At 38.8% G+C, this 23349-nt stretch overlaps 1 protein-coding gene across 1 annotated transcript in view; it reads left to right on the forward strand.

Moving 5' to 3' along the window:
• The window catches only part of exd3 (exonuclease 3'-5' domain containing 3), a 42837-nt gene extending 19822 nt beyond the window's left edge, over positions 1-23015 (forward strand). Inside the window, exons 20-21 of the mRNA XM_055040227.1 lie at positions 22233-22299; positions 22396-23015. Of these exons, the coding sequence (XP_054896202.1) occupies positions 22233-22299; positions 22396-22763 (435 nt within the window). The 3' untranslated portion in view covers positions 22764-23015. The remainder of the gene's footprint in view (positions 1-22232; positions 22300-22395) is intronic.
• The last annotated feature ends 334 nt before the right edge of the window (positions 23016-23349 follow it).

The raw sequence follows: 23349 nt of genomic DNA on the forward strand, positions 1-23349 counted from the left end.
GGCTTGGTCGCACTTCTGTTCAGGCTCAGCTGAAGACGCTGTTGCAGTGAAAGCGCTGGTTCCCACACACTGCACTACTGGGGAAGTGAAAACAAGAGCAACAGGAACCGCCAAACTGTGAGAGGGAGGGGCGAGAGAGAGAGTGGGGAGTTTGGGGGTGAGAATAGAGAGGAGATGGCAGGGAGGTAAAAAAGATGGGAACAAATTTAACCACTTGAGAAAGTTTGGAGGAAAAAGATGTAAAGGGAAGAAAGGCTGGAATGGATTACTTTGTGGGGAAAGGAGATGAGAGTTCATTGAATGAAGGATAGCAGGAGGAAGAGAGAGTGAAGGATAAGGAGGGGTGGAATAGAGCAGGGCAGTAGAAAGGACTCGTCCATCCTTTGATCTTCTTGGAGAGCCGCAAGCTGAGAAACCGGAGGAATGTGAGAGGCTGAGACACAGTTAATGTTAACCTTCACAAGCTGTTAATCAGTGTCAGGACTGCTGGATATGTCAAAGACTGTCATAAACAACCTCACACCTTTAAATCAGAATTACTGTTATTAGATTGACATGGCTCTGGTTCACATCAGCACTCTTGATTTTGCCTATATAAACTTTAAAGACTTTTCTCAAATCTGAACAAGTTTCTTGTTTTGTTCTATACATGTGCACTGCAGTGACAAAACTGAGGATCGTATCTGTGTATCCTCCACCCCCTCCTTTCCTTCATAGATGAGAGGAAGAGACAGTGAGAAAGGGGGTCGCGGTGGAGAGTTGATGGGGGGACGGGAGGCATTCCATACGCAGGCCAAGACATTCCGAGGGAAACCATCCCAAATATTTCCCACTGTGTGTAGTGAGGGTTTCACATCTCCTGTTACACACACATAGTTTCACAAAGTGTTCAGAGTGAACCCACACACTGACTTTGCTCCTCGAGGAAGCACGTCAATCTTTCACTCATTGTGTTCGGTACACACACACACACACACACACACACACACGCACGCACACACACACACAACACATGCACGCACATGCACGCATACAGTAATTAATTGAAAGAGCTTTGTCTAAAGCATGCTTTGCTTTTTGTGGGTGGCAAGTCAGCAAAAGCCATTGTGACTGTTTTGTCACTTTTGATGGACGCGTTTCAGAATTGAAAGAGGCATTACCACAAATTTAATACAACTTTGCTGTGGTTTTGCTGGGAATCATGTTTGTTGTGGATATGACCTCTACAGTTTAATGAGAAGTTGACTCATGGAGACAGATTATTCATCACACATCACAAAAGAACTTCACTGAAAGGGGAAGCTTTTGCCAACATTTTTTTTAATTTATGTGTCTGGGGTATTATTTTTTTCTTTAGCTTGTAAGCCTAAATCTGGCATATTTCCATGATGGATTGGCATCAATAATTCATCTGAATATTCTTCTTAAAGGGGCAATATTATGTATTTTCTAGGCACATTTAACAAAATGAGGCAAGATTGCTATAAAAATGCATTTGCAGTAGTAAAGATTACTAGTGGAAAACTAGCAAAGTAATTCTAAGCTTTCAACCAGAACAAATTTTTCGACCTACCTTGCTGGGGTTCAAAGCTTAAAGAGTCTGGGTGAAAACGAGATATCAGTGATTTGTCAGGAGAGTCGCTGGTTGTATCACAAGAGCAACCAGCGATTCATAAGTTACTTTATCATAGCAACTTATGATAAAGCACAACAGCAACTAAGTGCATTTGGTATTGCTTGCTTGTCCTCCATCGTTGTGTTATTATTGATCACTTAGTGCTACTTTCAAACTCTGTGACCGACTAACTAAACGATGACTCCACTACAGCTGTTACTCAGATATAATGAAAAGCCATCCAGGAGATGAGGTGCTAGTGGAAAAGGGTCATAAAGTACAGTGTAGGATTTTCACAGCTTGAGGCACTAAGCTGTGTAGCAGTCTGCTGGTTCTTCTTTTGATGTTCCTGTAATGTTTGCCTGAACACAGTGCGAACAGCCTGAGGAGAAGGTGTGAGAATTTTTTGATAATGTCCAGAGCTTTTTTTTTTCTTAATCTGAACCAGATCGTGGACACATGCTGCGTTCGAGTTTTCTTGAAAGTCAGAGTTATTAAATTAAGTCACACTTGAGCTGTGAGTGTTCGGGTTGAAAGTGAAATGTGGTGGGATTTGCTATTTGTTTTGTGAGAACTACTGTGAGAACTTAAAAGTATTCACGGTGGTGTTAAATGTAGTCATTTTGAAGACTGAACTTAGGGTAAGTCGACTGACTCCATCTATAAGTCAGAAGTCCAACTTCAGTGTTCTTATTTAGTTTTTTTCATGTCTTGGTGGAAATACCACTCCTGAGTCCCACACAAATGTATAGAGAATGTTGAGACAATTCAGTGACATTTCTAGCTTCCCTCACTAAACTTTGCTGACCTCTCTTGTCTGCAACACTGCTGTTGGAGCACCAAGCACAGCAGCACTATGTTAATAGTCTCAACAGCAATGATGTGAGGATGCTGGTAAGGAGTAATGTTTTTCCATTTTCCACTGAAAGTGCCCTTTCTTATAGACATCTACATGAATAGTGCTTTTAGCCTCAGATGATTTGTAAACTGTTCAGTTCAGCATTTGTTTGTAATTTATTTTGGTCTTTCTGAAGTCAAAAGTAGAAATAATAATTTTACCTGTGCAGTAATATTTGAAACCTGAAATTTCAGAAGCTAGCCCAGCATACTTATCAGTGATGTAGATTGAAACCTCATTAAAAGTTCTAAAAGAATCTAGAATTGCACCTCCTGTTAGCTCCTGTTAACTTTTTATCAGGTCAAACCATTCTGCCCATCCTTCTCTGACAACTAAGCCCTCATGTAAATGCAGCTGCTGCCTAGTATATATTTTCTCCTTTTTGGGTCATCCTTTAAATCAGTGATATGACTGTATGTGAAAATCCTAGTAGATTTACAGTTTCTGAAATACTCAAAGCTGTCTGTGTGTCACCAACGAACATTCGAAGTCACTTTTATCTTCTTGCTTATGCTTTCAGTCACTCGGTTTTATCTTTATCTTTTGGCACGTGTTGATGTGATTGAATCATTTGCTGTTTTTGTTATCAAGTATTTATACAGATTTATCTTATAACCTGTCCATTAACTGATTTATCATTTATTCATTTATTAGATGAGCATACATTAATTGTAATCTTTATAATTGCCTTAAACTTTAGAAGAATTTCACTCTCTTAGTTCAACTAAAAATCTCTCAAAAGAAAGTCTGCAGGCGTTTGAAAATAACAGACATTAGTGCAAGCTCTTGGATAGAAGATGAGCAATCACTCAGCAAGCATTTAACAAAGCAGATCTGCCTCTTTTTCCCACAGTCAAGTTGGCCCCAGGTTAGCATAGCTATGCAATGACACCTGTGTGTGCATGAGTGCGCGAATGATAGAAATCTATGTCTGTCTCCGTGCCTGTCTGAGACTATAGGTGCTCGAGCATCACTTTTTTCACTATGGGAAACAGGTGGATGCCTGCTTTCTAGAATATTAAATGTATGTAAATAGGTGCTGGAATAAGAAATGAGAGCTTTGGCCAAGAATGTTTCTAGAAATATGCACAGCCATATATAAATGTAGTTAACAGTTTGGAACTGTTAACTAGTAAGTTAACTTTATCTTGTCTTGTTTTCACATTGGTTGTGAGGTTCTGTTCTTTTTATTTCACAAAATGAGCAACTGGGAGAACTGTGTTTTGTTTGAAACAAATGTTTAGGAACAAGCTGTATTACAAGCTATTTATGTTACATACATTAGAATTTCTCTGAACTTTAGACATGTTAGACATATTGAACTGCATAAATTATATTTAAAGAAAGTAGAAAGTTAAGATATAACTTAACCTCAAGTTTTATATATTTATGTGTGAATAAAGACTTTGTCTTTTCCAGTGGCTCATGGGGGGGCTACATTTGAACCCACAACTTTCAGTGATAGTCATATAATACTAATATTGGCATTGCATGATTGTCAGAGTAGTCATCAAACAATCACAATAAGTAAGGATCATATCTATGACTCCAGCCTCTTTCTGCCTGGCTTTATGTCCACACGACCAGACAAAGATTTTAAAAGAAGCTGCTAAAGCAAAGGATGAGCATTACTAGTGCTTTTCTACAACTGATGGTGACATCCAGGACACATTTCTGTGAAATGTTGTCACAGTATAGAGCTGTCAGCAAGTCATAACATGTACGACTGTCATGTCACTATTGCAACAGAGGCTTCTTCAGATTCCTTGCAAGACTGAACTCTTATCAGAAATGATTTCTGCCCACTGCATCACTTGCCTGTTAGCTATTTGGAAGTGTGCCCAACATTGACCCATTGGCTTCCTCTGCTGCCATTGCCAAACTACCCATTATATTGGCAGACTGCAATTCTTAAAACAGCACAGAAAGTTGACGAGTGTTCACAACTCCTCTTGTTCACTGATTGGCACAATTAATACCTAGTTAATTGATCTCAATAGGACAAATCCCAGATGGAGGACTGAAGGGAGATAGAAACAAGTGGAATAGCATGGCCACAGTAGGCATCTCCATCCACAAAGACTTTTTGAAAATACTTGAATGATATGAGTTACTACAGCATTTAGACTCCCTTTGGGATTAATTATTTTGAAATCATTTGAATTGAATGATGAAAAAAGACAGATTTTAAGGTGAACTTTCTTGAAGCGCCTTTCCTTTTTAAGATCTCAGTGTAAATTCAACGCTTTTTTCACCCAACTGTATCAATTTCTTCTCCTCTTCCTTTATTTGGCCTTCTCACTTTCCATCTTTGCTGCTCTCCCTTGCTCCCGGTTCTCACCCAGCCTCACTGTTCTGCTCCGCTCCACTCCCTGTCTCACTCTCCGTTTCAGATTAGCCAAAGCCAGGAATCCGGTGCAGCCGGCAGCTGGAATGTCCTGTTTGTCTTGCTGTGTTTTGTGTGTATGTGTGTGTGTGAAAAGTTGGTGAGGTTGGTGCTGCTTTTTGATTTTGATGTGTTCCATTGTCTGAGAACCAAGCTGCTTCCTGTCCCTGCTTTCCCCAATCGCCTCAGAGAATCAAGAGAGGACAAACAAAACGATAGGGGGAGAAACCGGGAAAAAGATGGTGAAGTGGGGAAGAAAAAGGTGGGATGCAAAGGGGCAAAGCTGCAAGGAAAGTGGGGCATAAAGCAGGAAGTGATGGAGGGATGTCGAAGGGATGAGAGTTTGGCAGAGGAAGAGAGGTGAAAAGGAAGTAGAGAGCTTCAATAGGGCTTTTCCTCCAAACACCAATACAATGAAGTAGTGCGTAATTTCCCATACACAGCACCACTACCGCCGCCTCCACCAACACCACCGCCACCACCCAAACATAGAAGTACAGTATACAAAAAGTTTCTCATAGCAGATAAAGCTTTATTCTCTCAGTTTGAGCTCTTATTCTTATTCTAGTTCTCTGTCATACATTATCAGTGTTTGGGAGGTTTGTGTGTGTGGTCTGACACTGTGAACTGCAGAGGCTGCACTGATATAAAAGGGTGAGAAGAGAATGAGCAAGACAGAGTTATAATGTTTGCAAAGGGAGATGCAGCGGAACAAAATCTGGGCAGAGAGAAATTAAAATGGCAAGAAATTTTTTAAAGTGGTAAAAATAAATTTATTTGAGCCTGCATTGTACACTCCGTTATGTGGAAAAATGTGGACGTGTATAAATCACTTAACATGTGTTTGAGTGTGTGTGTGCGGCAAGGGCTTTGACGTGGCAGAGCGCAGCATTCCTGCTGGGTGGTGATGTCATGAGAACTAGATCTCCACTTGCAGACAGAGAGCCCTGTTTATGTTCCCCTCCAGAGGAGAAACCACACTGTGTGTCTGAGAGCAAGTGTGCGCGCGCATGTATGTATGTGTGTGTGTGAGTGTGTGGTGTGTGTGTGTGTGTGTGTGTGTGCGCGTGCGTGCGTGCGTGTGTGTGTGTGTCTCCCTCTGTCTGACTGGGATATTGGCTCATGGGGGAGGTGGGGAAGCCAAGAGGCACTCGAGAGGGTCTACTTTCCCCTGCCGCTCAGGGAGAGGGAACCACTTACTGATGCCTTCCTCTCAAACATACCAGAGAAAGAGGAAGTTTCTCATGTTTTGCCGAGCACGGTAGCTGCGCAGCCAGACTGTTCTGCTGTGAGTGATTGCCCTATGCTTCCAAACAATCCCCAAAGGGAGGTTGAATTCTTTGCAGTATAATAACAAACCTTGGGTCAGCTAATGACTACAATACCACACAGAGACACAATCCTATAGTATTATTTTTGCATCATAAAAACTACTCGTGTCGCTTTTTCTGAAGGTGAAAAAAGTAGGTCAGTGACTTCAGATTGAACGCATGTGTTTTGTGCTTCTCTGTTGATTTAAATTGAAATGAAAAAAAGGTAACTCTTTAGAAATGCTGTGAGAACAAATCCACACCATCATGCTTTTCTCTCCCAGAAACTGCTGGTATGGTTCTTATTGTGTCTGTGGTCATGGTTTAATGGTTTCCCTTGCGATAGTGAAATGTGATCTTTGGTCTTTTCAGCTTCATGAATCATAGATCATTCTCCCACACTCTGCACCCACCACACCATAAGCGAGACTTCCAAGCTCATTCTGCTCCATGCTGCACTCGCCTGAGGATGATGAAGAATTCATGTCAGCTGGGCTAATACCTGCCAGAGAGAAATAGCTGGGAGGTTTAGGGCTGTTATTATCACAACTCTGGTACACGAGCCCACTTTAGTTGATAAAGTAACTCCTTAGCATGCATTCATGTGCTTTAGGCAGCTGTTCTTGCTCAAATGTAATAAAGTTTTTTACTCAGATATTTTTATTGAAATGTTCTACAGATGTGGGATTTGGGGGAGGTAGGTAATTAAATGATTGCTTGACAAAGTCGCACTTTTGCATTTACCTTTAAGAAAATTTTTACTTTTTCATTTTTTCAACAGTGCGATTGAGCACTGTTGAGCTGATCCTATGTTGTTTATTATACCCAAACCTAAGCACGATTTACATGTATAAAAGCATAATTCTATGGGAAAAGAGAATGTGAATAGGAGACAGGAAATAGAATAAAAGAAGTAGAGCTGCACAAATCAGATATCTGATTTCTGTACTCTCTTATTTATAAAGCTTAGAGCAACAAATACTAGTTTTGACAACTGACTACTGAAAGTCTGGATAAAAAAAAAAACAAACCTGAAAAAGTACAAGCAGCGAAGGAGATGACTGCTCATCTTTTGTCGATAAACACTGACTATACTTCCATAGAAAATATTCCTTCCATGTTACACCTTTTGTGCTTCTTCTAGATTCACTTAAGCAGCTCACATTAAAATGACTAACTGGAGATGTTCTGCAGGATCTTACAATCTTAAATTTGTCCCTCTTAATTTTAAGCCTTAAACAGTCTTAAATACACCCAAATTTGCTGCAATGCTTCTTAAATTACCTTCAATTTTATCTTTGCTTTTTCATATTCATAGAAATATTGTTGCACAGTTCATTCATTCTATATGTTGTAGATCAGGCAGACGACTAATTATTTCAATTAGTCTGCTTGTATTATTTTTCAGCCCAGTCGAAAATGGAAATTCAGCCTTTCTGCAAATCCTCCCCAAATGTTCTTATTGTATTTTCCTGAACCATGCTAAATGTAACTGATATAGTGCGTTCACTGTTCAGAAACTTTTGAGCTTCTCAGTAGCCAGTAGAGTTGTAAATCTCAAGAATGAAGTTGCTTTCTGTATAGTCAGAGTAGTAAAATATGCATGCTCAATGTAAAGTAACAACTTATAGAGAAGCATTCACGTTTAATTTGAAAGTTTGACATTTTAATGTTTCTGAAAGACACATGACTTGATAGAGTACTTTGGAGGATGTGTTCTGATTTGTACAATTTTAAAGCCTTGCCTTGACATTTATTTGCCCCAAATTTACCGAACGTTAAAGAATTTGAGATGCATAACCATGTCTTGCAATAATTTTCAGTCTGCAAAATGAAAGAGTTGTGGTTTATAATTGACACAACACAAGGAGAGACACTATGTCCTTGACTTTGCTTATAGTAAAAACATCCCCCCTTGGTGTTAAGAAACTGTTGGGGGTAAATTATCCCATCCTCCCCTACTCCTGCTGTGTTTTCCTAATGTTAGGTTACAAACTTCATAATTTCAGTTACAGTTGGGCTCATGATTGCTGTCTCCCTGCATGATGAATGTGTGTGGTCTATTGTCTGTGCTTATTGTCACGAAGGAGTTAGGATGTTTAAGGCCTGTGGTTGCATCTGTGTTGTGTTTCCAGTTTTGGACTGGTAAGAGGGTACCAGTGAAAGTTATGACAGCAAACACATCTATGATAATGCATTTAATTAAATCAGGACCTGATTCACACCTTCTGAATTATAGGCTGTCATGTTAAACCTGCTCCCACATGAACACAAATTACTGACCTACATATCTTTGACACAGTAAACATAAGTGTACTCAACATACAGTACATGCAGGCTGTATTAAAGTGCGAGCTTGATGTTTGTGAGAATGAGTTAACAAATATTAACTTCATGTAGATAGAGATAATATATGGTAACCCCCCTCAGAGTTTGTGGTCTGTGAGCTGAACCACAGCATTCTGTGTGACTGGGTGTTGTTCAGAGCTGATGCTTCTGCAATGTTTTGCTCTTACTTGTTTCTCATGAGCAGAACTGTGATGGTTATCTGCATGTCTGGGTGTGCTTACAGTACTGAATGTAGATCCGTGCACATTGTGTACAGTTTTGCAAGTGTGATGTGTTTCTGTGTGTAGAGCTGAGGTTTTTGGAATGTGCACCTAGTTTATACCTAACATGTTAGGCTATGTCTTGCTTTGGTTCCCTTTCAAGCTCACTTTGTGAGGTGTGATGCAGTCCAGTAGTAAGGTTTGTTTTGCATGCTTCTGCAACACAGCACACATTATCTTTTTTTGTACTCCGTTTCTCCTTTCTTGCTCTCAAGTCAGATTAAAGTGAAAGTCCTTGTGGGATGGGAATGGTCAGAGGCACAACCCCTCCTTCCCTTACCCCTGGGAGCAAAGGGGTACAAGGTTGAAGAGGTCATGGTGCTTGGCCCTGGGAAAGACCTTTAAAAAAAAAAAAGGAAACCGTGTAGGGTGGCGGATCACTGATTAGATGTCTTGATAGAAATCAAGACAGAATATATGCAACCAGAAAAAAACTGAGAAAACTGATTCACAGTGAGCACAGCTGAACTCAGAGATTCAAGTGGAAACATAAAAAACACTACAGGGATATGTCCATGACTTCATTTGCATGTCAAGCCAACTGAAATCTAGAATATAAATGGAGTGGAAAATTTGACTGACCAGGTTTCTGGAAAAAAAGAGGCAGATGATGCACTGCTTGCGTCTTTTCTCTATTTCCTCCTCCATCTCTTGGAAGCAATATTCTAATCTTTCTCATCGGAACTTCATCCCAGTGTTTTAACTGAAGCCCTGCAGTCTGAGGGGGTTTGCATGCATCCATTTGTGTGTGCGTACTCTCTGGAGACTGCAGGGATTATCTGTGGACCAAATAAAAGTAAATACCAAGCGCTGTACAAGCAATCTTGATGAATTGGGCTGCTGTGGCCCAGGAGGTAGAGGAGTCAAGCGGAAGGTCACTTGATTGATCCGTTACATCTTCACATGTTCCTTCAGTGAGACTTCACTGGCCTCCTGGATATTCTTGGTGGCATGTATTTGATAAAGAAAAGTATTTGTAACAATAAAATGCACAGAATCTTTTGAAAGTATTCCTACACCCGTAAAATTATTTTGCATGTTGTCATATGACAACCAAAAACTTAAGGGTATTTTATTGACATTTATGAGACAGGCCAAGTGGAAAAAATATGAGCACTTTTTATAAGCACATTTCAAATAATGGCTGCAAGCCTCTTGAAGTCTCTACATGCTTTACTCATCCAAAGAATTACATATTTTCCCATTGTTTTGGTGAAATGTTCCATGTTCAGTCAGATTAGATGGAGAAGATCTATGAACAGAAAGAGAAATTCCATTCCATTCTAGCTCTGGCTGAATGTTAAGGATTACTTTGCTGTGTTCTGTGAGGATTTTCTTAAGTTTAGCTACAGTTAGATCCTCAGTCTTGTAGTTGAAGAAAGGCTTTCCTAGTGCATGATACTGCCACCACCAGTGTTTAAGGTAAGGTGAGGTTCACTATAGAGTTTCAGTCAGGGCTAAAAAGTCCGACCAGTCCCTACCCGAGCCCATAGACTGGCCCCTTCTGACTCGAATAAATTCACTTTGATCATAGACTCGAGGCCAAAGTGAGCCCGAAATATCACTTTAACTAATATTCTACATTTTTTTTTTTTTTTTAGCATAATTTGAGAAAACAGTGTATCTTCTCCCATTTTTTAATTTTGCATGATTTTGGGCCATAAATCTAAACTCGACTTGCATTGTGTATGTTGGACAAAATCCTCAATTTGTTCACTAGAAAATCTCTAATACCTTCAGAAAAAAGAGGATTTATTCTGAGAGTAAATCAAAAAGACACTCACTGATTATTAAATATCAGAATAAAGATTCCTGAATACAAATGGGACATTCTCATTTAAAAGGAAAATCCTATTCCTAAAAACACAACCAAATAAAGTATTTTGTGATTGCTTCTATTAATAGTTTATATGCTCAGTCCTGACCAACCAGCAACAAGAAAAACATAATGAAGGAGATCTTGTGGTAGATGACATAGCGCTGGTTGGAATCCAAGTTTTTAGATGTTTACTCAATATTAGAAAGCAGTTTGTTGTGTTCAGGATGATCTGCACAGCATCTTTGTTTGTTGACCAATCCAGTCATCATAGATTTCACGAGACCGGATCCTTTCATGTGCACATCTTTTCGAGGTTTATGGCTGTGGGTGTGTGATGGTGTAATATTACTACGGTGTTTGGGTGTGGGTGTCTGTGGTAAGGGTGTAGCCCTTTTTCGCATGGGACAGTGCTATCTAGTAACTGTGGGACTTTTTTTAAGTGTTTGTATGTGAGTGAGAAGACAAGCTGCAAGCATGTCCCACCAGCAAGAATCAGGACTGCATCACTATTAATTACTCAATGTCACAGTTCAAGCCACCCGGCATCCCTCTTTGTTGCCGATGGAAAGTAGAGGTGAGCAAAGCGCCTGAGTACCTGCCTGTCCCAGTGATCCCATAGATCCCCTCCCACACAAGCGGTCTCTCTCACAGGCCTCCTTGGACGCAGGAAGCCCTTTTCTTTCTTTATTTCTTTCCCTCCATTTTCCTGCTGTCTATTTTGGTCAACTGGTGGCCTGTTCCCACAGTGCTGCTGTTCCCATGGTTATCGCCACAGAGATAGCGATTGGGGTTGGGGAGGGGGTCGGGGTGATGGTGGTGGGGCTTGACAGAGCGGGAGAGACAGCGTTGCTCTGTTCGTAGAGATAGGGGGCCTATGTGACTGTAGGGGTGGTGGGAGAGACGCTGAATGGGAGTTGAGGGGGGCAAGGGATGGAGTGTGTGTGAGAGTGTGTGATGTTCAGCTCCCATCAACGTCACAGGTGGCCCATGAGGATTTAGCCAATATGGGGTTTAGTTTGATTTTTAATTGAATTCAGTCACGATCCAATTCTTTATTTTAGATTGACAACATGCAGACATGATTGATGTGAAAATGCCCATGTGAAACGTTGTAATGTTTGATGCCACTTCCTGAGATACAAAACTTAGGTGTGGTGCAAAAATTGAGGTGGCAGAGGAAGTGGAGGGGAGGGAGAGAAACCGCAAGCTGGTTAAGGGGTGGGCGAGGGCCAGCAAAAGGAGAGTGAAAACGAGTGAGGGTGAGAGGGTGGGAGGGAGTCCGGGGCTACGAACGAGGGACGGATTCAGTTCCCACACTTCTAATTACTGTGTCACTGGAGACTGAAAGGGGACTGCCCCTGGCCCTAGGGAATTTGCCGGGGCAAGTCGCAGAAAGGGTGCAGAGATGGAAGAAGAGCCGAGGACGGAGGAGAGGAAGTGAAAGAAGGGTTGAGCGACATTCTCTCCTTCGTCCTCTCTCTTGGTTATACTTCACTGCACTCACACCACAGATGAACCCCTTCAGCGTGAGTCCCCTCCACCCCTGTCCCTGTACCCATACACCCCAACCTCTCATCCCCAGCCTACTCCTCCTTAACCCCTCAGTCTAGTCTCTCTTGCGCCTTTGTTCTCTATTTTGTACCACTTCCTTTTGAACCCCCCACCTCCCTGCTTTTCTAATGCCATGAGCCTCTCCTGCATCTCCTGTTGACATGAACAAGGCTCCCAGAGACACTTTGATGTGAGTTTGAATTCATACAGCCACACACATGCTGGTGACTTATCCAGTATCATTATTACCACTTAACCCCATGCCCTTTTTCCTCTTTTGATGCTGTTGTCTAACTTTACAATAGCCGGTCTTCTGAGTTGTACATGTCCTAATAAGGCTGTTGGATGTGACTGTGAAGAAATTATAGCTCTCCATTTGTCCAACTATGTTGTCATGCGGCATCAACATTTGTGTTTGACAGTCTCATTAAAAGTTGGCCATCATGAACATACTTAGTGTTTTGCATTAACATGCATCCCAAGTGATCTGATGATTCCAAATCCCATTTATGGTCCCTATTTTACCGTTGCATCCAGATAAATGAGAGCATCAATTCAGAAACTGAAAGTTGTATTTCACACTATTGGCTGAACTGGCTGTTCAGTATAGCAACCAGTCATGTTAACAATTGCCTCTTGTTTCTTGCAGCTTAAACTGCTTCTGCAACTACTACTATTACCATGACTAATTGGCTAATAATAGATATCTTGAGGTCTTTTTATGATGATTTCTCTTAAGCAGGATGCTGCTTTTGTAGATGCAAAGCCTGCCATTTTATCATGGAAAGCCATTCCCATTTGACTATGCATCTTTGCTTTGGATTGCAACACAGTAAAAAAAAAAAAAAAACAGGTCATTAGACACTGTGTATAACTCTGTGAAATCACTTCAGAAATCATTCTGGTTATAATTATTTATTCCCTATGATTTCATTAAAATTCAAATTATTTTACATTGTATGTTGATCTCCATTATGGTTAGTTTCAGTAATACTGCACTTTCGGCTCCTTTACTTGGCACTTCTCAAACTCTTATTTGAAAGTACAAACTTATGCTGATACTAACTACTTAATCAGCGGACCGGTGGAGCGACTTTACAAACTGACTTGGTGGTATCGCTCTCTAACATTGACACTTTTCCTGTCAGAAAGCCATGTGGGAGAGTTGCTTCATCTCTGTTCTCTCGTCGCTCTTCCGGAGAGAACAGACCAGCAGCAGCAGCCACCCCTGTCAATATTTACAGTCCTGAATGAATCACTCTGAATTACAATAACATTCCCTGCATGCCTTCACATCAGCAAGAGATTTGAAAAAAAGAAGTGAAAGGAGGGGGAAGGAGGAGACCTGGAAGGGTGAAGTATGCAGCAGTGATAAACGTTGAGCGACAGAATCTGCCGGTGGCTCTCCCATGACGAGGCATGCGCCCGCAGAGTTGGCTTGAGCTGATTCGTTCGATGGGTGGAATTTCAGTTTGAGTGTGTGGGTGTTGTGACAGTTTGAGAAGTGTTAGCGCTTGTCCAAGAAAGTCGTGGATGTTGTAATGGTTGGTTGATTGGCTGCAGTGAAAGCTTGGGAAAAAATAGTTTATTTAGGCTGTTGGTTGTGTAGGTACATGAGTAAGACTTATGTTGTTCAGGCAAGCAGGAAAGCCATTTTGATAAAGCTAATGTTAACTGAAGGTTGAATGGATAGTCTATTTTAATTGTGCTTTTTACTACCACTGAGAAAACACCTAATCAGAAAAGGAGCCACAGCATGACTACAAAAATTGTTGTAATTTACATGATGTCAACTTGCTGAACAGATGCCAATAAATACTAACAAATTCTCGGTCCACCCTTTTGGTCTGGTACACAGATGTACCAGAAAATATATTTTATTTTATATCTTAACCCTCTGATTTGACATCAATGAGTGAGAAAATAATTCTGTCATTCCATGCAGTATATGTAAACACCTGGTTCCTATTTTCTTAGCTGTGCTGTGTAGTATTATTGTACATGTCATTGTGATATTGCTGATAGTACTGCGATGATGACTACAGTTCTTTTTTTTTTCTTTACTTTTTCTTTATCACAATGTCGCCACTCGTTTCGAGCTGTTGATCTTGATTCCAAAAACATCAGGTGTGAACATGCAGGGCATTGAAAGTCAGGCATGGCACTTAAGATATGATATCCCCAGGAAAATTGCATCCAAGTAGTCTGTTGCAGTTGTGATATTGTAGACACTGATATTGCATTCATAATTCTATATATTGCACGTCTAATATAGCCAGGATTCACAGAAGATAGCGATCACAAAAACAGCTGAAATTGCAAATTCTTGAGATGCCACCAATCATAACTGCCTTTATTTGTAATAAATAACGGCGTTTGTACAGCAGTAGCCGTACAAACACCAGCCAATACTGTGGCAAGACATATTGCGCCTAGATATTTTATGTTCCCAAACTGCCTTTTTTTTAGTATTTTACACATTCACATATTTATTTTGTATTAAAGGAATAACAAGCAATATCTAAATAAGGTCTGCTTAATAATTTAATCACATTTTTTGTTGTTGTTTTTTTTTTAATTAGTTGTTTTTGTGTTTTTAGAATAAGTTTTGAGTGAGTTTAATTTTCAGCAGTGTCACTTCATCTCTGGTTTTGTGAGGTGTTTGTCTTAGAAGAGCCTCTTCTAGCTGGTGTCTCATGAGGACTGAAAAAAATTAGCACTTTTGTAAGGGAAAAAAGAGGTTAGAGGTGAGGGGACAGCCAGATAAAAGACAGAAAAAAACAGAGTGGGTCGACGGAGCTTATGGAAAGAGAGAAAGAAAGACAGAAGAGAGGAGACGAAGGTTGAACTGGAAATTCAGGGAGCAATAGAAGTTAAGGTTGAAGGTTGAGTATGTAAAAAATAGAATAAACCAAACACGTCCAGCCAGGGGAGAGCATTGCTTCTATTTGTGTCACAGCTAGACTGCTATTTGCCAAGGTTTGACTCTGATCCTCTTCATTACTGAATCGGTAAGCACGGGAATTATGTACCGGGAGAAAAGAACAAACAAAAAAGTTGAGGCCAAAAGAGAGCAGGAAGTATGGTTGAGTAATAAAGCAAAGAGAAAGAGGAGGTGAGATGAGAAGATAGTTTAAGAAGTGAAAAAACATGTAAGAAATGTGAAAAATGTTGAACATTTCTTTACCTGTCGTTAAAGAAGGCCATTAGAGATGTACTTTTTGTTTTGCTGTCTTTTTTGGCAGCAAAATGAGTGTGTATGTCAAGGTTTTTGTGCGTTTAGAAGTACAGCATTTTTTCTCATTTCTTTATTTTTTCTGAATCATTTTAAATTTATTGTTATTCAATATTTTTTTTTTCACTTCAGACTGTCCAACTGATATTTATGGGTTTTGGTTCAATTAGTAGCACACATTTAATATGTACATAACGAGATGGTTTATCTTTTGTAATGAAACTATTTAAAATGATTGTTGGTAAAAAATATCTCATACTTTTAACAGTTAGCTTGTTCCACCTGTCTCGTTGCTTTGTGCTACACAACCTATGATATTTTGTCATACACCTTATTTGTCTGTAAAATATCCTACTTATGGGTCACCAGAAAATCTGGCCTGATTTTCAAAACAAAATTTCTTCCAGATTAAAGATGCAATTTATTTTGTTTACAGTAATATGAAAATTCTCACACATACCCCAGCTAAAAAAAAAAAAAAAAACATTTGAAGAAATAACAATAGTGTTCATGCTTGCCAAGTACACTTCCCTCTCATAACTGTTTTTTGTTGTTGCTGTGTGTATATCACCAAAAAGAAAAAAGAAATGTCCAAAGTTTTACTGTGTTAACAGAAAAACTTTTCCAAAATAGCTTTATAAAGTATCCCAAATACTGAAAAAAACAGATCTTTGTTCAATGAATATAACACAGGAAGAACTTTTAAAATAAGTCATGATTTGCTATTTGAGGTTACAATATTTCATAGGCTTCAGTTTTAAAAAGATGGAAGAAAATACACTTTTATTTTAGTTTTAGAAATGCAGTTGATGTCTGTTCATGGTATTATATAGTAGACTGCCATGTTTTACATGTAAGCTTCTTGTTGCCATTGCTGAGAAATACGGAATTTTATTTTTAATAAAGATAAATGTTGGAGTATTTTTGTGTATTGATTTATAAAATATATAGTTTTTGAGAAAATGGTGTACTGCGCATACACACATAAAGGACATACGTGTAGTTTAATCAATAATTTAAAAAAAGAAAGCAACTTCATTTAAGAACTATGTCTTCGCTGAAATAAAATTATGGTTGTTAAATTTGAAGTGTCTTTTTTACGCTTGAGAATAGCTAGATAATTGTTGTAATAAACTGCATGGATAGTCCCTTAAGCTCTTTTTGGTGACTTGTTTCCCTGGGAGAAGCCGGAAAGAAATGACTGCTTCACACAGGTGAGATGACTGTGTTCATGAGTCAGACAGGGAAGGGTGTGCAGCTTTCCTGTGAGAGCTGCATGCAGATTTTTTTTTTTTTTTTTTTTTTGCATATTCCGAGTTTCTGATAGGTATCTGAGTGTTTGTAAGTGTGTGAGTGAGGTGTGTCAGATGAAGGTGTGTGTGATGTCAAGCCCAGACAGGCTCCACTGTGGTCCAGTTTAGGTTGCTGTCAGTTTGTAGTGATTAGTTAACAGAGTTAGTAATTACCTCAGATTGTCAGAGATACAGACCATATTCCACTAGGATGCTGTGAGAAAGTGCGTTCAAGGGGTCATTTCTCTAGCTCTCTCTGTTTCCTGTTCTAATTAAAATTGACTTGTGGCTGTAAGAAAACTATACCTTCAGGAGGAATTTATTTAGAAAAGATCTTTATGGGGTATATTTCATGATCTAATCTCTCACCAAAGAGAAATACTTTTCTTATTTTACTTTTTAAGGTTTTATTTCTTCTATTGCCATTTGTATGAATTATGGATAGTTATAATTCTACAAACATTTCTTTACGGGATCAGAAACCTGATCTGGGTTCGGGTTTCTGAATTCATCAAAAAGGCTTGCAAGTTTGCAGAGCTTCCATCTCTGAGTTACTTCTAGATCCTAAAAAAAAACCTTTGAGAACATCCAATAGGAGCTGTAAAAACTAAAACGGGTCATCAACCAGAACACTATAAATACCAGGTAACTATGGGCATTTGTCTTGTATTGTTTGTAAAAACAATACAAACACCATCTCATTAGTAGACATTCTTATGCAAACCATTTTTATGGCTGCTCATAACATGTAATTTTTTGCGCAGTATTTATTTCAGTTTAACATTCAAAAACTGTATCAGTTGCACTTTGCAGAACAGTAAACACAACACAACATTTTTCCTGATATCATCCTTTTAAAAACTGACAATCTATGTTTTTAAATATGTTATTATAAAAAAATGCAAGTAGAAACAAAATATACATAAAAACTGAATTGTCACTAGCAATGATAAGTTATTCTGTCATGAATTCATACACTGAATTCCTCAATTTCTGTATCAGCTGGTGGCAGATCAATCTGTTCTTTATTTCCCAGTGATGCAGACAACACCAAAAAAATTAATCCTATACATCATGTGTTTCTAATTTGCATCTCCATGTTTCAACTTCAATGAAATGATTCCAGTCTGTATAGCTTGGTACCAGAAGTAGCCCATCCCTTCTGTAACCAAAAGCAGGCACCTCAATAGAAAGACCAAAAGCTTTTGTCGCTGCTGACTCTGCAACACTAGTATGCTATTTTAAATTTGAAGTGCTATTCTGCCCAATATGAAGAAGCAACAAAGACATCCAGAGGCTTTGCTCCTTGCTGGACAATGAAGTGGTGCCTGTCTCAGTAGGGCTTGTAAATCTCAATGATTTTACTTCATCAGCAGAATTTTCTGTCTCCTCAGCAGAATAAATCAGTGATGGCACAGTTTCCCAGACATGAGATCATGGGAACAACCTTTTATTTTTTTTTTTAGGTTTTTGTCCTTTGCTTTCCTGGCAGCACAGTTGTAGTTTCTAGAAAAAAAGGTTATGTTTTATACTGCAACATGAACTTTTATGTTGTGTGGCGTATGCATTTTTTAAACCTCTTTGTATTTAAAATTTGCATACAAACAGAAATTGAGGGAGATTTCAAAGGAAATAGAGGTGCATTTTTTTTCGCTCCCCTCTTCTTCCCACCGGTTCCCACGCTGCCCCTTACCTGACTAACCACAGTTTGAATTGGTTTTCCGGCTCCTGATTGGTTGGTTAAACCATGTGACTAATGGAGCACCGCCTTTGGAGATTGGTGGAGGATTTTCCCATGGGAGCTGCCTACAGTGCAGAGAGCGTGTGTGTCTGTCTGTTTGAGCACGTCAGGGGGAAAATAATCACCCACCCCATACTTTTTCTGTCTCCTTTCATCAGTCCCCTTTTTTCCCTCTTTTTTTCTATCAACTTCTATTTAAAATCAGCATCACACATTAGTCACAGTATGACTATACTGTGACTTGCTGAAGAAGCAAAAAAAGGTGTAATATATTTTAAAGCAGAAATGGGAAGACATTGAATACTCCTTATGTTACTAATAATACTAAATTAAAGCTATAAGTAGAATAACTTAGTTTCACAGTTTCTATGAAATAAAGAGCGATTCAGAGGACACATGCACTTGGAGAACATGGAGCCATCACTTCTATTAATTGTGTCAGGACGGACAAACTAAAGCCATATGTTGGTTTCAGACATAATCTGAAGTATGTGAAAACATTCTAAGTTTGACTTTTTTTGTAAATAGATTTGACAAATCTGTCAGCTCAGGTTTTACTGAAGCTACATAGAAGAAAACAATTTGTGTTTTAATCTGCCATCTCATGGCAGCTGCATGTTTGGACCAGACCAAAACTGTGCAAGTAGTGCAACAGGGTTTTGTATTGGGTCTCATGTTTAATGTTCCCAAGTGTGGGCCTTTAAAAGCCTCACATATGGGCAGATTTTCCAGACTCCTAAATTATATTCTATTATGGCTTAAATGTGTGCATTTGCTTATTTATTACTTCTGTCCGTTTCTACTGATAAAACTGTCTTATTGCATGTAAAATCTTCTTCATGTTATCGGCTACAAGCTTCTTCATCATGAGAGAATCTATATTTGAAAAGGATTGACCTGGATTTTATAAAACAACTTTGAAGTTAGGTGAGTGGGCTGGAAAAGCAAGTTAAAGAGTCAATACATTTCAGCTTAGTTTATTCTTAATTTATTTTATGTAATGTTAATGATAACTTATTCTTTCCTGTTAAAGCTCCAGCATGTACCTTTATTTGCAAGGTCTTTTAAAATGACTAACATAACATGATTAGTTCAAATTAAAGTGATTTCTCTTCATACTGAACTTAATTGTGTATTAAATCACTCCAGGATAGCAATTTTCTTGGTTTAGAAGTTACAGAATATGGAGGTTGCGTGTGTGAGATGATGTGTTTGTCTGCCAGTCTGTGGTTCAGCCTACAGAGTTCAGAGCAGGTTCTGGCATGCTCCAAGCTGGGAAACTTTGAGCTGAACAAATAGCTCGCTCTGTCGTGCTGGTCGCCGCCATCATGCATGCCCATATGTTTGCGCATGTGATGCAACTTTTGAGCCCCTTCTCAGCTCTTCTGGTTGCATTTTTACTGGTTTGTGTGTGATGTGAGGCAGAGTAAATAGGATGCACCAAGAGAGAAGTAAACACAAAGCAGACACCTCTGCTGTTCCCACACCTCCACTGTCTCTTACAGCTTTCTCATGTCCTGACCTCAGTCACCACAGAGGCAAACACCGCTCCGCATGTGCACACAGAGGAGACGACCTGCTTTTGTGCGGAGTGGGCGTAGTCTCCGGGTTCGCTCCTGATTTTTATTTATTTTTTTCCAGGTAAAGAGTGACAAGGATTAAGCGAGCCTGTTAAGGATCTCTCGTATGAGCCAGATTTGATTTACTGCCCACTCCTGACAGGAATGCTGTTTCCAGGGTGGAGTTCAGGTTTTTTGACAAGGCCTTTAGCGACGTGCTGTCAGAACGGCTCACAGACAAGTGTGTGTTCATGTTAGGGGCTGGCAAGCAGGAGATCACTAATGTCCCACCAAGTGAGACCTTTACCTTGAGAAGGACAGACCAGCAGGAACGTGTGAAAATCACTCCGGCATAAATGGTGTCTTTACTGACACACTAACACTCCGACTGGATCTTTGAGTAACACTTATACCCTTTCACACCAGACAAACAGCCTGGGAAAACATCTGATTGCTATCGACGTGAAAGGGTCAACACTAGTGAGCAGGCCATGCAGCCTCGCTTCCACATAGTTAAACATGCCTGACACTTTGCTTTGAAGCTAAGAAACATCGCTGAGCATAGCCTTCCTGCTACTGCTGAATCTGCAGAAAATTTATCTTTTACATCAGGCTGTGTTTACATCAATGCTTTCAGGTTCCATCCAATGAAGATGGATCACTGGCTGGTGATACTTTTTCTAGTTGTTGGCTCACATATCATTTTACTGTCTCCAATTGATTGACAGGCTTTTTTTTTTTAATTTATTTTATTTTACCAAAATATGGTTGAAATTGATAAAGCTGTGATGATGATTTGGTTTTTGAATGTAGTATTATTGAGAATTCAATAATTATGGATGTAATTGTATTTCTTCATATTTATTTTTTTTACATTATTGATCAATCAAACTTTATTTGAAACGCAATGTCAACAATTGTTTTGCAGTCATTGAAAACTAACTATCACCATAAAGCGGCCCATCAAATAAAATAAAAAATGACAAAATATTAATTCAAATGTTAGATTTACATAATCATTTTTATCTACTTGTTACCAATGAACATTTAAATGTCCTGATCAAATACTAAATACACTTTCTGTATCATCTGAGGAAATCCTAAATAAATACATTTCAGATTGCAGTAATGGCCATTATTGTATAATGTTATGCATTGTTTGATATGACATAGAAAATAGTGAATAAAATAATTCAACTAAAAATAAAGATGAATGTAATTTAAGAAAAAAATAAAAGCAAATTTATATAGTTTGTGATAAAATGTGTGTGAGGGAAATGTAGTTGTAGTCTTAAAACTTGGCTGATAAACTCATAAAGGGGGATAAAAATTAAATAAACTAAGCACAAATATAACAATATTTCTAAAACAAAATCATGGATTGTTAAAAGTGAAATATGAGCCAAATTAAAGCTCAAGTAGAAAGTGAATTTATCTAAAGTACTATTCTAAATGTGAAAAGAAAAATCTGTTTTCAGTTTATTTCTAAAACCTACAACACACTCAAAACTCATCAGGTGAGCAGATTAAAAGTCTGCTACCGTATGATCTTCAGATTCAGGACAGTTTAATTAATAACACTTCTGATAAAGAAGATGGACTGGGTTTGTTGAGAGCTTCATAAAATGTTGAACAGCTACAGGAATTAACTATTTTAAGACCTCTTTGTATCCCACGAAACAATCAAAATACATCTAATTTGGAAAGATAAACAACAGGCATATGTGAAATACTGTATTCTTTTACACCAAGTTATCCCTGGTGCTGGAAGAACAAACTAAGGAAAACCTCTAAAATATTTTGTCTATTGTGCTGATGTATTCTCAATTTCTTATGTTATTTAAAAATATTGTCATTTCATGTGCTTGATTTGATCTCAAAAGCAGTTTGGATATTTTATTTAATTGAAAAAATAAAGCTTATTTAATGTAAATAAACTTGACCAATTAACAGTGTTATGGTAGGTCTTACCCTAATACTGAATTTTTCATGGGAAAAACTCAAGTACAAATTAATTTTTAATTTGAGACAAAATTTTTGCTTTTTATTTATTTATTTATTTATTCATTTATCTTTTTTAGCTTAAAGATTAGAATTAGGCCCCAGTTTTTATTTTTATGAATATTATACAAACAAATAAACATATATGTGTCCTTGTGGTTTTGAAGCAGATTCTTTTGCTCATATTTCATATCTGTTGCTCTGCTTTTTATCTAGGCTTGTAACAGCGATGAATATGTGTCCATTCCCAGAGCCGACATGGAAACGATGCTCAAAGAAAAAGGTATACGATATGCAAATGGAAATTTATCAGTGTTTATATTAGGATTATCTGTATGGAATTAAAAATGTAATTGTTAATTCTGCCTTTCTTTTTCAGGATTTCTGCAGGATCACAACACCACTGACCACATGCTTGAGAAATCCTGTCAACAGGAAGAGTGGAGGCCCGATGACATCCTGACCCCCAGCGTGACCCCTGAGCCCCCCAGGTACGCCGCTCAGTGTCGCTGGGCCTCCCTTTCAGGACTGGACCGCGACACCATGACCTTTCCCGGGGGGTCGCCCATTCAGCTCCACACTGTGCCCCCCGCCTTGCTGCAGAGGATACCCCTGTTCTATGTCTGCACCAGATGTGGCAAGGTGTTCTGGGAAGGCTCTCACTACGGCCGTGTCCTCTCTTTGTTCCAGGAAGTCTTACACGTAACAGAAAAGGATCACATCTCCATTGCTGGGCCATTCAATTGATTCTCATTTTTATATTTTCTACTAAGTTTTTATTTATACTATTTGTCGATAATTCAGTTGTCTGCTCAGGTCTGTGTATTTATCTTTCATGCAGTCTGTGTCTGATGAAGGAATGCCAGCAGTTCCAAGCCCAGGAGTTTTAGCTGATAGATTTAAGTCACGTTGTTGATTTTTGACAAGAAAAGGTATAGAAAGCATCCTTGTCTATTGGGACCTAAAGATTTAAATTAAATTAAAATGTTGAAAAATCAAGGCTGTAATGGTTTTTATTCAGGTAATCATCCCAAGTTCAGAACTACGTATATAACTACATGAATCATGTGTGTGTCACAAGTACTGGACTCCCTCCTGTTGGAGAAGGTTAGAAAATACGAGGATGAATATTGCTTGATGTTTCCTCTTTTGGACAAGATTATGCACAATCCTTATAAACGCTTCTCTTTCGCTCACCTATGGGATTTTCTATAGGTGTCATGTCAGGTTAGGAAACTGACATGACAATGAAAGAAAGCTAATTTTATGTTTCCAACACTGGCAGAGGCTGAATTTTTATTTGAAGATGTTTTTAAGGAGTCCTTTATGACAT

Source organism: Poeciliopsis prolifica, unplaced genomic scaffold (genome assembly GCF_027474105.1).
Source record: "Poeciliopsis prolifica strain line A6 unplaced genomic scaffold, Auburn_PproV2 SCAFFOLD015, whole genome shotgun sequence".
NCBI lineage: Eukaryota > Metazoa > Chordata > Actinopteri > Cyprinodontiformes > Poeciliidae > Poeciliopsis > Poeciliopsis prolifica.